Source organism: Leishmania donovani, chromosome 15 (genome assembly GCF_000227135.1).
Source record: "Leishmania donovani BPK282A1 complete genome, chromosome 15".
Lineage (NCBI taxonomy): Eukaryota > Euglenozoa > Kinetoplastea > Trypanosomatida > Trypanosomatidae > Leishmania > Leishmania donovani.
In genome coordinates, this window is record NC_018242.1 from 129,071 (window position 1) to 145,256 (window position 16,186).

General features: G+C 62.9%; 5 protein-coding genes across 5 annotated transcripts; all 5 read left to right on the forward strand.

Moving 5' to 3' along the window:
* Positions 1 to 3,365: 3,365 nt before the first annotated feature.
* Positions 3,366 to 6,425, forward strand: LDBPK_150380 (hypothetical protein, conserved; the record flags this gene model as incomplete). The annotated part of the gene is made up of 1 exon (XM_003859515.1): positions 3,366 to 6,425. The coding sequence occupies one exon, from the start codon at positions 3,366 to 3,368 to the stop codon at positions 6,423 to 6,425; it is 3,060 nt and encodes a 1,019-aa protein (XP_003859563.1).
* Positions 6,426 to 7,472: 1,047 nt separating this feature from the next.
* LDBPK_150390 (hypothetical protein, conserved) lies at positions 7,473 to 8,957 on the forward strand (the record flags this gene model as incomplete). The annotated part of the gene is made up of 1 exon (XM_003859516.1): positions 7,473 to 8,957. The coding sequence occupies one exon, from the start codon at positions 7,473 to 7,475 to the stop codon at positions 8,955 to 8,957; it is 1,485 nt and encodes a 494-aa protein (XP_003859564.1).
* Positions 8,958 to 9,594: 637 nt separating this feature from the next.
* Positions 9,595 to 11,559, forward strand: LDBPK_150400 (hypothetical protein, conserved; the record flags this gene model as incomplete). Its single annotated transcript, XM_003859517.1, has 1 exon — positions 9,595 to 11,559. One exon carries the CDS (start codon positions 9,595 to 9,597, stop codon positions 11,557 to 11,559), a length of 1,965 nt encoding a protein of 654 aa, XP_003859565.1.
* Positions 11,560 to 13,672: 2,113 nt separating this feature from the next.
* LDBPK_150410 (hypothetical protein, conserved) lies at positions 13,673 to 15,223 on the forward strand (the record flags this gene model as incomplete). The annotated part of the gene is made up of 1 exon (XM_003859518.1): positions 13,673 to 15,223. The coding sequence occupies one exon, from the start codon at positions 13,673 to 13,675 to the stop codon at positions 15,221 to 15,223; it is 1,551 nt and encodes a 516-aa protein (XP_003859566.1).
* A 695-nt stretch (positions 15,224 to 15,918) lies between these two features.
* LDBPK_150420 (60S acidic ribosomal protein, putative) lies at positions 15,919 to 16,185 on the forward strand (the record flags this gene model as incomplete). Its single annotated transcript, XM_003859519.1, has 1 exon — positions 15,919 to 16,185. A coding segment is annotated over one exon (267 nt), but the record flags the coding sequence as incomplete, so codon positions are not given.
* Between the last annotated feature and the right edge of the window lies 1 nt (position 16,186).

Here is a 16,186-nt window from a genome sequence, read left to right on the forward strand (position 1 = left end):
ATATACATATATATCTATATACATATATGCATACGTCAAGCTTGATCTTTGAGCGGCGCTTCGCACAGTTTTTAGACCGCCACCGCCGCTCATTCCTCCCGAATCGGCGTTTTCCCTTTTGCTCGCTTCCTCATCGCTCGCCCATGGCACGGCGATGCTCATCCGCCGCGCACGCAGGAATGAATGGGATGCGTGTGTATGGGCGTGTGGGGGAGGGAGGGAGGGAGGGAGGGAGAGATGCATGTGCGCATCTGCATGTACCCTGCGGGTACATGGGGTCGGTGTTTACGTGCTTGTGCTCAATCTAAGGCTCCCCCTCTTTGTGTGCGTGGGAGAGGGGATGACTTGAGCGGCACGCGTTCCTTCGCTGGTGTAGTTGTACTGCACACTCCCTTCTCTCTCCGAGTCTGTTTGAGGGCCGCCTCGGTGCCGCAGTAACTCTGATTGCACATGTGTCTGCGTTTTTGCACTAACTCACGCATCGATTATGAGCGGTGCTTGCCCCGATCCGCCAATTTGCCCTCCCTACCCTCTTGAGCGAGACGACAGCCAACGAAACTGCGAAGCGAACCAGCCGCGCGATGGCAGTGGGCAGCCTCCTCCATCCCCTTCTCCTCTTGCGCTCTTCCTGTGCCAGCGTGCATCTTCCACATTTCCTGAGGCATGGTTTCGACGGCGTCGCTCCTCTGCCGCTACGCTGCGCATCGCAATCGCCTCCGCAGACGGTAACTGGTGCGCAGTGCACGTGCTTGCATTTTTGCTCCCTTGCGCCCTCCGCTCCTCTCTCCATTGTGCCCCCTCCTGCTCATCCCCGTTGCACCTTCTCCTTCGTACAAACGGCGCCCGCCGCTTCCGGCACGCACCCGCGTTGATTCGAAAGAAATCGCCGAACCGGAAAGTCATCTCCATATCTGTTTCCCCCTCATATTGGGTATCTCTTCTTCTCGCTTTGCCCAGCTTCTCCCTCTCCCTTTCCCCACCCAGGCACCCCACGCCCCGTCATCACGAGCCCCTCTCCATCATTCGACGCGACATCATCTTTATTAGCCGCACGTCACTCGTTGGTGATTGCTGGTGCTACCCCCTCTTCTCACCCGCCAAAGCCGTCCATCGCTGGTTTTGCTTCGTTCTCTCTCTGTCATCTCTGCCTTTCTTCCTTCCACATCCCTGAAAGTGATCACCGTTGCTGTTGCTGCTGTGTGCGCGTGCGTGCTGCCACCTTCAGCCCTTCCCACTCTCCCTCATCGCTCGCTCAAGCGCTCACGTGCGCCGTGGAAGAAAGACGCGCGTAACAAAGCATACACCGTGCTGTGTGCAGCCCGATCCTCCCCTGCTCGCCCCCCTCCCTCTCCTTCTGCTGCCCCAGTCAGTCGCCCTTCCTCACCAGCGTCCTCCGGTGCGCTCTGGAGCCACTTCCTCTCTCCCTCTGTGTGTGTGTGTGTGTGTGTGTGTGTGTGTGTGTGTGTCAGCACGCGCGGTGCAGGAGAGGCGCCCCTCCTTCCTCTCCCCCCAATCTCCGTTGGGGGGTCTCTTCTCATTTCCGAACACACAAATCCTTTTTGTGTGGCTTTGCGTCCTTTGCCGTCTTTTTATTTTTTCCACGGGTCTATCCGACACGCAGGTCCGCACCCTCTCGGCCACGCTCCCGCGCTCGCGCACTCTCGATCTCTGTGCGTGTATCCCCCAGAAGCACACACACATAGACGCATCCACGCGCGCAGCTACCTACACGAAGATACAAACCAGCGCTTCAACGTCAGACGCATCTCCGACACGCGCGCATACCTTTTCCCGCTTTTGGGGGGCCTGTGTGCGTTCGCGTTCTCGACGTCTGCAGCGCAGGAGTCACAGGAGCGGCCTGTAGACAGGAAGTGACGCAAGGACGAAGGGGGTGGTGGTGGCAGGGAACAAGTTGCTCCGGAGCAACCTGATCAGCGCCCCCGCGCCCCCACCCTCCTCTCCTTGCCTGTCTGTCTTCCTGCCTTCCTCCGATCTTTGCCTATCTTGATCTCCGAGGTGCGCCTATACGCTGACCCCCCTCCCCACCTGACCCGTTCTCCTCTCGCCGCTCGGGCGAGTGTCGCTTCGCTTGTTGTCTTCCGCTCTGGCGGCGCGTTTTGTGGTGCCCTTGGGTCGTTGCGCTGCTCTCTTCGCTCCCTCTCCCTCCTCTCGGCGCGCCGACACGCGTGTGGAGGTCGAAGGAAGTGTGCGGCGCAGAGGCCACTGCTGTGTGTGTGTGTGTGTGCTGCCGACAGCTGCACTTCGCTTCTCTCTTGCTCTCCCTTCTGACGCCTTCTCGACTTGTCTTTTCGCCTCCCGTCGCTTTCCTAGCTGATCCCCTTTACGCACGTCGGTCTGTCGGCGACTGGATGTGTTTCTCGCTGCTCTGCTTGCCGTTCTCCTCCTCTTTTCCATCGCCACACAGACTCCCTCTCTCTATCTACCGAACGTCCGCGTTTCTGTGAGCGTTGTGTGCGCGTGTGCGCATGTTGTTGAGGTCCGGCGCTTGACAAAACGGGGCGGCTTGCACTACTCACCTCTCTCGCCAGACACAGTCTGCGGAGAGGCAGCGTCTCCCTCTGTCTTGCTCGTTGGCCAGCCAGCAAGACCATCGCACAGGGCCAAGCGCACAGCGAGGCGGCATCGCCTTCCTAAGCTGGTACTTCCCGTGCTGCCGTGCAGTGTTCAAAGTAGTGGTGAGAGGGGAGGGGCGGTAACGCACACACCAAAGGCAGAAACGCCACCGTCTCTGCCCTAAAGGTGGCGCCACCCCACCCCTTGTCGTTGTTGTGTTTTGCGTTGAGAGCAGTGGCGGCAAGGGAGGGGGGCTCTGCTGTGCCACCGTGGTCCTCTTCAGACGCACGCAGATACGCGCTTGTCCGCGAGTGCAACAATAGCGGGCGTCGCTCACGCAGCGGGGGGCTTGTTTTTCTGTCGCTCTCGTTGTCCCGGCCCACCACTCTCTCCCGCCCCCGCCCTTCGCGCCTCTCGGTCTGTCTTGTCTTTGTGTGTGCGTCCTCGTGCAGAGTCGCTGGAAGAGAAACGAAGTGGACGAGGGAGACACGGGAAAAGGCAAGCACGCTACGGCGGACATGCTTGTGCACGCACACACGCACACATCTGTCGTTCCTCTCGTTTTCCTCGTCTATCTTTTTTCTTCTTCGCTCGCTGTCTGGAGCGGCAGCCGCAGCGACTCAGATCCCTTGTGTTTTGTGCGTGCGTAGAGACCGGTGCTGCCTCCACGTGTGCCGTGTGCGGGGTTTGACCGTCTCGCCACGCTCTCGAACTGCTTCTCGTCTTTTTTCCTTTTCCCTCTGGGCCGCTTCCGCCCTCCGCCCTCCCCGACCTGCCAACTTGCGTTGCAGATGTTGCCCTACGCTATTCGGCAGATTGTATGGATGCTCACCAGTGCCCTGCAGCTGATCTACGCGCTCAGCACAGGGGTGGTGTGGGTGATGCAGATGCTGCGGTTTTTCGTCTACGGCGCCTGCGTTGGGGTGTGCTTTATCCCACACTGGTGGTGGTACCTGACTTCGCCCAACATCATTCGCCGCGTGTCGTACCGCTCCTCCGAGAAGACGAAGCGGCGCAATATCTTGCGCGTGCTGGAGGCAGAGGGGGTCGACCTGCGTGAGGTGCTGTGCAAGGACTCCATCGCGCAAGCAACGCAGCCATCACAGCAGATGCAGCTACCACCATCCCCAGCCACTGCAGCGGCGGCGGCGCGTCGTCGACGTCGTCTAGCGACTGTGGCTGGCGCCGGGCAGCAGGATGGAGCAGCAAGAGACTGCAGTGACAGCCTGCCCCACACGGTCGACGGCGAAGTCGATGATCGTTCTCTCTCCCAGCTGCATAACCCCTCCCCCTTCTCCACTCTGCGATGCTGGGAAGCCTCTGGCAGCGGGTATGACCAACGCACGCCGCTTGGCCTCAGCAGCGAGCCTTTAGGCCGTGACTCCGACAGCTACTATGAGGCCAGCTTCGTTTCCTCGTCTTCGCAGCGCCGCCGCCGCCGCCCAACACCATCTCGCTCGGTGCTGACTAGACCATGTCACGGCGGCACCGAAGCCTCCACGAGCGGCCCGCCCGGCGCCACGGCGCTTGAGCGACTGATGGGCGCCGTCACGTGCAACCTAAACCCGGCTGACGGCTCCGCCATGCGTAGCTTGCCGCTGCGACGGCGCCAGCAGTCCCAACCTCAGCGGCCCATCATCGAAGACGCCGCTGCGCACCGCTCGCGCGAGCCGGAAGAAGGCATCGAGCGGCGGCAGGATGCTCACAACGGCCCTTCCGTGACTGCCACGGCACGCGCCAAGGCACACAGCAGCTCATCAAGCGGTGGAACAGAAACCCAGCCTCGCAAGCCTCGGCGTGATGCCACAGGCGACGAGGCTGCCGTCTGCCGCGCAGCACCGGAGGACAGCACGGAAGAGCAGATGAACGGCTGCAGACTTCGCGGCAGCCCGCAGCGCGTGCACGGGTACGAAGGCCGCCCTGTGCACTACAAGACGCTGCCCAAGGTGAACCCCTCGAGCGATCCGATGCTGCGAGATGTGCTTGCCGCCTTTCACGAGGCGGAGGCGTCGGACGTGACGGTGGGGCTCTCACAAGCTGGCCACCCGTCAGGGCCGCATTCGCGACGCCAGCCCGGCGGCGCGGCGGCGAGGCGGCCGCGTCGGCGAAGTGGAGCACCGCCACCACAGCGCCGGGGGAAAGCTGCTCACGAGCCGCGTGCGCAACCGCAACACAAGCCGCGCGCTCGCACGTTCTCCGAAGAAAACCTCTTTGCCGAACTTGACGAGGAGGACGAGGAGGATCGTATGAACCTGCACAACCGCGCTACCGTCGACATTGTCCTGCCGGCGCCGCTGGACGCCATCATGAAGACGCTCGAGTACACCCAGCAGAGCAAGCGGCTGCGCCGCAAGCGCTTTCCTATTGTAATCGACGTCTCGGGGGTGGCATGGATCATCGGCAGCCACCTCTGGAGCACCATGATAGCGCGGGTGCTGGCACAGCGCGGTTACGTTGTCTTCTGCCCCGACTACCGCAACTTCCCGCAGACGACGATGGAGGGCATGACGCTGGACGTCTCGGACGCCATCGCGTGGGTGCTGAACAACGCGGAGCGCTACAACGGCGACCTGAACAATGTGACGCTGATTGGGCAGTCCGCCGGTGCGCACCTGACGATGATGTCGCTGCTGTCGCAGGCGCAGCTCTCCGCGTACCGGCACAACGCCGAGAAGGGCATCCACGAAGGCGTTCCACCGCCGTCGGACGTCGCCTACAACGTCCCCCGCTACAACCCGCGTGAGTCGATCCACCGCTACGTCGGCCTCAGCGGCATGTACAATATCGAGGGTCTCGTGGACCACTTCCAGGCCGCGGGTCTCACCACCCCGGTGCTGTACCAGATCGCCGGCGGCCGGGACCAGCTAGCGCGCTACACGCTAAACGCGTACTTCGACGACCGCCGCGGCGGCGACACGGGCGAGGTGCTGCCGGACAACATTTTTGACTTTTTCCCACAGCGCATGTTCTTTGTGCACGGCGACGCGGACAAGAGCGCGCCCGTCACGGAGAGCGCGTCCCTTGTCGGAATGATGCGGGCGGCGCAGGAGCGCTACACGCTGAGGCGCAGTGCACGCAACGAGGAGGCGCGGCGTCACGCACAACGCAGTCGTCGTTTGTTGCCGGGTGCCTTGGCTGCCGCCGCCGGTGAAGTGAAGAGCAGCAGTGCGGCCACAGCGGCCGGTGTCTTCCCAAGTCCATTGACGGGATTGCCGTCGCGGCGTGCGACGGTGGTGGACTTCGATACGGTGGACTCAGCAGCAGTCGCGACGGCTGCCGAGCAGGCGGTTGGCGCGGCCGTGAGGTTGGCCGACAATCAAGAGATCATCTTCGTCCACAGTAAGGACCTTGTCGATACCGGTGCAGCACCGAACGCGGCTCATCAGCAGCAGTACTCCTACGGGACAGGAGCGCCTCGTGCTTCGATTCTGTCGCCGACGAAGATCAGCCCCATCATTCCACCCTCACGCGAGGACCGTCCTCAGCCGCCGGTGGAGCTTGGCTTTCTCGTCATCCCTGGCGGTCGACACTCGGACGCCTTCGTGGATGAATGCATCGCCGCGGGTCGCAGCTGCTGCGTTGACTTTTTGTGCGACTACGAGTCGACGATCGACTTCCAAGGCAACGCCTTAGAGCCGGGCTCGCACGGGCCCAACGCCGAGGGCGCCAGTGGGAACTCCCTCGGTGACTCGGTGTGGACCTCATCCTTGCCGGAGGCGGACAAGGCGCCACTCTCATGGGCGCATGCGCCAGAGATGAGTGTGATGCCTGACGCGGTGCTGCCGCTTGCCGTGCCCTACGAAGATCGCTCGCTGCCACTGCGACTGTGCACAATGATCTGTCCATTCTAAAGCGTGCATAATCCCCTCCCCCTCCCTGCCTTCCCGCGTCAGGTGCTGCTGAGAGTTGACTCTCCACGGTGTCTCGACCAACCAATGTGCATGCAGACGATGGGTTGGTCTCGTGCGTGTGCATGTGTGCCTGCCGGCGTCAAAGAAGGAGAGCCGACGCCGCACACGCGTGGAAGACGGCGCGCCGGTGTCTCTCGGCGCGTGAGGGACGATGTCATCAAACCGCTAAAAAGATCCGCTTCATGGGTAGCTCAGCTTTAACGGAAACAGTGCAGCGCGCGTGTTGTTCCGTGCATGCGTGCGCGTGCGTACGCCATTTTGTGTTTCCATGAGTGCGAGACAGACAGAAGAACTGCCCCGAAGACGACAGGGAGAGGCGCTTCGCGGACGATCACGGCGGCGTCGCACATAACCCAGCAGGAGCAACGCAAGTGGCACCCGTACTGATGAACACAAAGGTCCGTCGTCAGCCTCTGCAGCAGCGCCGGCGCCATGATGGTGGTCTCGCGGGGCTGGGAGGAGCTCGTGGCACCGTCACGCCGTGATTCGGCTGGTGGGGTTCCTATTCCAGCCACGCACCCATACACACGTGCGCACATCATCCTCCATGCACGAGGATGCACGGCTGAAGCGCCCGCTAAAGCTTTACTTCTGCGTCTTTTCTCTCCCTCGTCCTCCGGTCTCACTGCGCATGGCCGTGCTGCCGTCAGCTTGGCCGGCTCCTGGCCTCCCGTCAGCGATGTAAGGAATCCCTCCTGAGCCACGTACGGACCCACACCGAGATATACGCATACACACGCGTGCGGGGAGAACCTCAGGAGCGTGCCCTGGTGACTGTAACGAAAAGAGGCGCATGCCCCCGGCACCCAAACAACACAACACAGCACCACCTCTGTTTAAGTCTCCGTCATCGATCGCATATCTTCTTCTCGAATCTCACCCATCCTCCCCCTCTCTCCGGAAACCTATCAGAGCTGCTGCATCGTTTGTCTTTGTTGCCACCACCTAATTCATCAGCCTCTCACTCATTGTTGTGGAGCGCCCCGTATGTCCAGCGAGGTCGAGGAGCTGCTAGCGCGACACCAGCGCAGGTTTGCCGTGTACGAGGAGTTTCTTCGCACCGACAACAAGACGCTGCCGCCGCCGCCGAGGTCGCCGAGCCCACAGCAACGAGAGCAGCAGCGGCAACACCAGACAGCCCCAAGCGAAGCTGTGCTTTCCACGCACAGTGTCAGTGGGCGTGATGCTCATTACGTCAGTGGCACGAGCGCTGGCGACCACAACGAGGAGCGCGTAGGGAGATCGCGCGATAGAGGCGGACATTCAAGCCCAGGCGCACGCGCGCCAAAGACGGCGACGACGTCCACGACGTCGGTAGCTGATGTGGCTCGAGCCATCGCAGCGCACGGAAGCCCGGTGGAGCCCACCCGCTCGTATGCGAGCATTGAAGCCGGTACGCCGCCGTCGTTGCAGCGGCGCTCCACCTCGCGGTCGCCGTGCGACGCGCATACCACTGCGGCGGCGACGTCGGTAGCTCGTCACCGCACTTCCGCTGGCGAGCTCGATGACATCGACTACCTTATCGGTGAGCGGCTGCGCTCGGCGGGGCGGTACAGGCTAGCGTTGACGCCGGACGCCGCATACATCAAGTCGCAGGCGTGGGCACTGCGACGCGATCAGGTAAAAGAAGCGTTGCGCCGCGAGCAGGAAGATGCGAAGCTCAGGGAATGCACCTTTCGGCCACAGCTGGGACCCGCGGCGATGGAGGGCACCCGTGATGCGGAAGCCGCATCGAACGGTAGTGGCGGCCACTGCCCCGACGTCGGGGCAGTGAAGGTTTCCGTGACCGAGGACCCTGGCGTCTCGCAGCACCTTGCACGGCTGGAGAAGGCGCGCCGGCACCGCCGGGAGACAGAGACGCGCCTTAACGGCAGCAACGCACATCACTGGACAAGTCGGTCCACAGTGCCACACGAGTTTCAACTAGGGCTCCGAGTTGCCGAGTCGATTCCGTCACTGCGCAAGCCCTACATGCCGATTACCAGCCTTGGCGGTGACCTCAGTACTGCCACCTCGCTGCAGAGACATGAGCGAGAAGAGATCGTGAAGCGCGCTTCAGCTGCGCAGAGGCGACGTTCCTTCTCGTCAGCGCCTCCCTCACATGTCAGGGACCGTCGCGGCAGCCGCCCGCGGTCGCCGTTGCCCACCACGACGGATGCGGCGAGGCGCTCGGTGAACGGCGAGCAGAAGAAGCCGCGACGGCAAAAGGGGCTACCGCGGACGAGGCAGCGATTCTTTTCATCGACGACGTTAATACCGGATGCGGCACACGGCGAGGCATATGCCCCGGAGCCCCAGCGCTCGTGCCTCGAAGTGGGCGCACGAGACATGGTGTGCTATCTAACGAACCAGCTGACTCACAAGGATGCGATCATTCAAGAGCAAGTAGAAAACCTGGAACGGCTGCACCGCGAGCTGGATGCGGCGATGGAGACGCTACACCAGATAGCATCTCTTGGAGCTTCACGCTGAGGTCACCAGCGCACGCACCCACACGCGGGCATGTGTGTACGCGTACGCAGGACCGCACTGCGTGGGTCCCGTCTTTTTCCCGTTCTCCTTGCCGCTGGAGGTGTCGTCTTGTGCCGCCTCACTGTTTCTGTGCTTAGATTTGTTTTTTGTTGTCGCTGTAGGTGACCCGCTGTACTGTCCCCGTGCGTGGGCACCCTTCGTATGATGTGGAGCGCACCCCCTCCTCTTCTCTCAATTGTTTCTTCCTTTCCTTTTGCGGCTTCAGCGCTCCGCGACGATGACTCTTGCAGCCTCAGCAGCGTGCGTGCGTATGCATACGCGGGTGCATGTGCTTGTGTGTGTATCGATTCCCGTCATTCCTCCCTCGGCCTCTTACCATGCCCCACTCCTGCTTGCTATCGCGCAGCCCCCCCCCCCTCCCCAAGCCCCTTCCACACTCACACACACGCACGTACGCTGTTGAGGGTGGCGTACCTGCTAAGGGATGGTGCTGCTGATGCTGTTCTTCCGCCCTGACGCCTTTTAACCCACCCACACACACACACACACACCTCTCTCTAACCCGTGAGAAGCGGTACAGAAGACGTGGTGCGCCGGGGTGAAACGTTATCCGCCGTGCGGCAACGCGCCATGACACATGGGGGCTCCCCTCGACGTTCTCTCAGGCGGCGGGGGCTCATCGGTGCTCCTGCCGGCAGCGCGCGCGGGTGTTCGACGCCGGCGCCAACACAGCCGCTGCGCACCGTCTCTGTTCGTCACACTTCTAGCTCTTGCGCTCCTGAGCACTGTCCGTGTTAGCGCCTTCAGCGACCCATTCGAACAGGTGCCAAACGCCTTTCAAACCACCGACACCGCCGTGCGCGCCGTCTACGAGGCGGCGCAGCTCACCCGTTCCAACCCTGCATGGGGCAGCCAGCGCCTGCTTCGCAGCGATTCCTACGTTCTCTGTGTCGCTAACGGCGGCGGGGGCAGTGGTGGTGCGGCGAACAGCAGCTCGACTGCAGTCGACCTCATCGCGCGGGCGTGGTGCACCGAGAGTGGAAAGGGCATTCTTGTCAAGCAGTCCGTTTTTTGGAGTATGCTGGCCTCGCCTGGCCTCCAGCTCAGCGACTCGTCGATGGTAAGCAGTCGCGCACTCTCGTGGGACTGTCTTACTTACTCATGCGACATGGAGAACACGATCGTGGCGCACGCGACTGTGAACGCGTCCAGCAGCTCGACAGACGTGACCTACACGTCGCCGCTTCCAGCCGTTGGCGGCCTCGGCGTTTCCACGCCGTGTTGCGGCTCCACGAACAGCACGTTCGTGCTCTACATGACGCGAGGCCTACTGGTTCAGTCCGCTACCTTGCCCGTGACAGCCTTGAACAACGAGGCCGCAGCGCTCTACAGCGCCTTTATAGACGCAGAAAGCGCGCGCGATCCGCTCGGCGAGCGCAGCAACAAGAACAGCAGCGGCGGCGGCGGCGGTAGCGGGGCAGACCGCGCGGAGGCTGTAACCGCCAAGGACTTAGTCGCCGGGCCGTCCAGGTCGAAGGAGATGGACTTCTGCCTGGTGCGGCAGCTCGCGCCTTCTTTCTACGCCCGAAGTGCTCGCTCAGACCGCGGTGACGGTGGCGCCGTCTTTGCTGTGAACGCGTCCATCTGCGGCGCTGATATCAGTGATCGCATCAACGAGCAGGATGCCACGCTTGTCATGCGCGGCTACACGGCAGTGCTGACGGCAGCAGAGGGGGTAGAGGCACTTTCCTTTCCGAAGGAGCTTATCGTGGGCATCGCATCGTGGATCGCCTCCACCCGGCACAACGCCTCCTGCAACGACGACGCCAAGCAGAGCCTGCTGCGCACGAAGGGGTGCTGCAAGTGGGGCTGGAACGCGAGCCAGGCCACCGCTTACCGCACCGGCGAGTACCTTGAGTGCCTTTTCGACACCTCGATGCTCGCGCACCTGCCGCCGCTTGTGCTGTCCTTGCGCAACGAGTCCATCGTGAGCACGGCCGAAACGAACAGTACATGCAGCATCGCGCTGCAGCTCAACTCGTGCGTGAGCCCAGACGGCAACGCGCTTCGCTTCTACTCCACCGGGTCGCTCGTCGATGAGCTGAATCGTCACAGGCACTCCTTGAAGAACTTTCACGAGCCGGCGATCGTGGTAGGGGTGCAGCAGCTGCGCGGCGCCACCGTCGCCGTGACACGGAGTGCAAGGGTCGCTAAGTGGTTCATCGGTACCTCCAATGCAGGGTACAACCTCGCGCTGCTGTACCTGGCAGTGCCGCGCGGGACGGCAGTTGCAGCGGACGTGAGCGCGGCTGGCGCCCTGTGCGTCGCCAAGACCGTGTGCAGCACGAAGCAAACGTTTTACGCATCGCTAAACCGGTGCGCCTATGTGCCTTGCACGCGTGTGCTCTTCTACTCCTTTCACGCCGACACGTTCACCTGCACCCCGCGCACTGCCTGCGTCAGCATCGTCGCCGCTCTATGCTTTTCACTGCTGGTTGCCGAGAGCGTCGTCCTGCACCTCCGTCGCAGGACGGAGCTGGCCAAAGAGGAGCACATGCGGCTGCTGCTGCAGGTGCAGCGGCGCAACATAGAGGCGCAATGATGGTGCTGAGCATGTGCGTGCGCCGTTGCTTGCTCGCTTTATTTTTCCGGCTGTCCCTCGTCTGTGCGTGTGCGTGAAATCCATCGCACCTCTTTCTAACGATCACGTCTCTCTCGTTGTCTGGCTGCTCCTCTTGGGGCTCTTTCCTATCTGTGTTGGTGAGCGTGGTGAGGACGCAAGCACAGACGGACAGACACGCTTCCAGAGAGAGGATCGAACGCTCAGCCCCGCTCCTTCTATCCCTTGCTGCCTTCGCTACATATATGTGCGTGTGTGTATGTGTATGTATTAGGCCGCGTATGGAGTGCGTCGGGCGCCGTCGTCGCCGCAAGACGCCCCTGTTGACCACACACAGACAGACAGAGAGACGGACAATATCCACAGGCACACTCGCACCCTCTTTCTCTGCGCGCATGTCTCCCCCTCCCACCCTCTTCACGCCCGCATGCCCGGGTAACTGCACCATCACAACCCCCTTCCGACTTTCAATGTGTGTCTCCGACTTACGTGCTCTCGCGCTTTCTCTTGCACCGGCACACCTCTCCATACCCACACTTGGCAGTCCTTCATGGCTGCTCCCTCTTCCGCCACCACCGCGGTTGCACCAGGAGACCGCTACCTCACCCGTGAGCCCTGCTGCCTACAGTGCTGTCACCGCAGCAGTGGTGCGTTAGTGGCGCCGCTAGCCGGATCACTCGAGCACGGTGCCGCCACTGGCGGAGATGCGGAGCTTGCCTTTCCATCAGCCGCTGCAGCGGACCGCAGCGTAGCGTGGATCGCGGTGAGGCCGTACAGCTACCTCTTCCGCGCACCGGTGAAGGGTCGATGGCTGGGCCGCGGCCTTCTGGAGCTCTTCCTGCAGGAGTTTGCCTTCGTGCCGTTCGACACCACTGCTACCGCCATAACAGCGCCGTTGCCGTTGGCGCAGGAGCTCGCATCCGCCGACACGACCTCCGGCACTTTCCACTCTGCAGTGGTGCCACTCCTTTTACAACGGCGAGAGGCGTCGATGCTGCCGTCAAGCACCGCATCACCGTTGCCCTCGCCGCGCATCAGCGGCGGCGCCACACTCGACCGTCGCTTTACCCTCCCCGCGTACATCGAGGAGCTGTGCGACGGCATGCTTTGGCTGCGCGACCGAGAGGCGGAGTGCCGGGCGGTGGGGCGTCGGTACCGAAAGGCGCTCATCGACGCTGTCGCACGCGCGCGACGCAGCCACCTCAGCGCCTGCAGCACGGATGGCGGTGTTCGTGAAAGAGGCAACAGTGGTGCGCTTGAAGCGCAGCCGCATCCGCCGCCGCCGCCGATGGAGGCACCTCCTCAAGCGACTGAGCCAGCAGCCACGCTATGCGGGATACCGAGCAGCGAGACGAGCGCGGCGCCGAGTGAGTGGGCTGCGTGGTGTCGTACAGTTCTGTGGCTGATGGAGTTGCCCTCCGAGGCCGAAGTCGATGCGCTGCTGCCGCGCATGCTGCTGGCCGCATCCGTGCCGCCGTCCGGAGACAGCACCGTTGCGCAGGTAACTGATGAAGCAGACACCGCGAGCGCCGCTGCCGTCCATGCTCCTCCTCCGCCACTTCTCTCGCTTCGGCAGAGGGACGTGGTATGTCACCGTGTGTGGCGTCGCGAAGGACGCATGTTTGCGCATGCGCCGCTGGAGATCGTCCGCTGCGACGTTGCCTCCGTTTTGCCTGCCTTGTCTCCTGCGGCGCATTGCAAGGCACCGCTGTCCGCGGCGAAGACGCTTGCCATGATGGTGGTAAGTAAGCCGCCAGGGCTGCCGGTGCACCCCTCCGGGTGCTACCGAAAGAATTCGGTGACGAGCATCCTTGAAGACGTGCTGGGCGGCGGAGGCGACGGCGATGCGCGCCGCCTTTACCGCATCGAGGAGCACTACGCCGGCCCGGCGACGGGCGGTGCGCTCCCGCATCGGCCGTACGCCTCCGTTGTTCACAAGAAGGGCGGCTTTGAGCTCATTCGAGTGTGGCTGCGGCGCACTCCGTGCGCAAGGGACGCTAGCGCAGCCGTCGCTGACGGCTCTTCGCCGGTTTCCGCCTCTGCCGATGAGACTGGCGTGACTGCCGAGGACTGGGCAGTGCTCAAGACACTCTTCATGCGCGAACGCGAGGCGACGGCGCAACGGCCTCAGCCGAGCAGTCTGCAAGAGGATGACGATGCAGATCGCCACGACGCCATCGCCGTCGCAACGGAGACGGGACGGCATGTGAAGCGCCCGCGCGAAGCCAAAGGCGGCGATGAGGATCAATCGTGGGCCGCCAATGCCCACCAGGATACCACCACAAAGGTGATGCGCGCATCGAGCGGCGACGCCGCAGCTGCTGTCCCGCCCTCGTACACGATGAAGGCCTTCGTCGTGCATCGACTCGACGCGGCCACCAGCGGTGTACTGCTCTTTGGGTTGAACAGCCACACGGCGCGGCGCACGGCGGCGGCCATTGCGAATAAGTCTCTCCAGGGCGACGGCGGCGGCGACGACGACGACAAGCCCTCTCATGGCAGTGCCGGTGGGGGAAATGACACGCGTGAAGGCGCTGGCTCGGAGGCCCCGCCTCTGCCACTACCGGCGTCGTCGTCGCGCAAGGTCTATTGCGCGCGAGTGCACGGTCGGGTACATCTCGAGAGCCTCGCACGCGAGCAGCATCATTGCATCCTTCACACCCCATCGCCACTGACGCAACGCACGAGCGATGGGCTCGGGGCACCTGACGCTGCTGGTGCGAGCGCTGACGCGAGCAGCGCGACACGACACAGCGCTGCCGTCGAGCTCCTTGTCTGTCGGCCTATCGGGTGCTTGGATCACCACAACAGCCTGTACTGGTCGCCGGATGCCGCCGTCACAGACTCGTGGCAGCGGCACCAGGCAGACGTCGAACAACAGCAACAGCAGGCAGCCGAGCTGCGCAGCAGCTCGCTCTCGGGCGGGCGAGGCGAGACAGGGCGCACGCCAGAGGCCGTTGCGGCTAAGCACAAACGCATGCGTCAGCTTACGCGAGGTGGCGGGACGGCCTCGGTAGGCGCGTTGGCTGCAGCTCTGCAAGCTGTGAGCGGCGCTGGGGCAGCTCAACCGGCGCGAGGGACTTCGACGGCTCTTTCAGATAGCTCCAGGCGTGTGCAGCAGTACTTGGAGACGCTTCGCTCGGCCAAAACGGCGTTACAGGTGATGCACTACGACGCAGCGACCGATCAGACAGTGGTGAAGTGCACCCTAGGCACAGGTCGCACGCATCAGCTACGCGTCCATCTTGCCTCTCTCGGACATCCAATTGTGCACGACAGCAAGTACATCGCCTTGGAGGTGCACATGCGCAACTTGGCCAAAGACGGCAAACACGGCCTGGTAGAGAGCGGCGAGGCGACCGCGGCGACCGGCGTCCCCCGCACACCTCTCGCTTCGGAAGCTTCGCTGACTCGCTTCTACGAAAGCCGTAATGTTGCCGCCAGCTCGGAGGTTGGTGGCAGCGCTGCCGCAGCTGGTGCTGCGATGGGGGGAAGGTGGCAGTCGGAGGTCTTTGCAGAGAGCAGAAATGCGCGCGGCTGCGTATGCCCGGAGGCCATCGATCTGCACGCTTGGCAGTATACGCTCGCTTACGACGACGGCGAGCTTGTTTCAGTGGAAGTGCCGCTGCCCTCGTGGGCGGATTGAAACAGGCGTTGATGATCTGTAGTGGGCCAGTCTTGGTTCGCCGGCAACACGCGGGCGCGTACGCCGCTCGTCAGCGCCTTCTGCCGCTGTCGCTGCGGCTGGTTGCCATGCCGGCTAGCGCAGTGGTCATGGCGTCGAGTAGGAAGGCTCTTCTCACAGCTGCCTACAACCCTTATCACCGTAAGACACATGCGCGTGCACACACACAAAGGAAGGCGAGATACCAATCAAGCGCGATCTCTGCTGCTCCTCTCCTTTTCTCTCTCCCTGATGTTGTGTCGAGCGGCATGCCCCGTGAGCGTGCACCGCCTCTACACTTGTGCTGGGCGCCTCTCGACGATCAGTACATACACGTACACACGTGTGTACGTCTGTGATAATGCTGTGACGAGCTCTCTTGTCTATCCCATGTGCTCACACCTCCCGCCGTCGTCTCTCTCTCTCTGTTCTCGCGTCGGTCTTTCTGCTGCCGCTGCTGCGCCCCCTTTCACCCGCCACGCCACGCCACTTCACGACACGGTTCGGGGACTCCTGGCGCGCCCGCTCACCTTCGCAACTTCCTACTCATACGTGCATATGCGTGGCCCTGTGCGCTGCGCTTATCCCCCCCCTCCGCCCATCTCCCTACCGGTGTCTTACTGCTCCTGTGAAAGCATACGTATCCACGCCCCTCTGTGTGTGTGTCTGTGATCGCAATGACGACCGCGCAACTCGCCTGCACGTACGCCGCGCTCATCCTCAGCGCGTCCGGTAAGACCGATGCCGACTCCATCTGCGCCGTGACGAAGGCCGCTGGTGTCGAGGTGAGCCACGGCATGGCCGCCGCCTTTGCCAACGCCCTCGCCTCCGTCAACGTGAACGAGGTGCTCGGCAGCATCCGCTTTAGCGGTGCGGCCGCTGGTGGCGCTGCTGCCCCCGCTGCCGCTGCCGCCGCGAGTGGCGCGGCCCCGGCTGCGGCGGGCG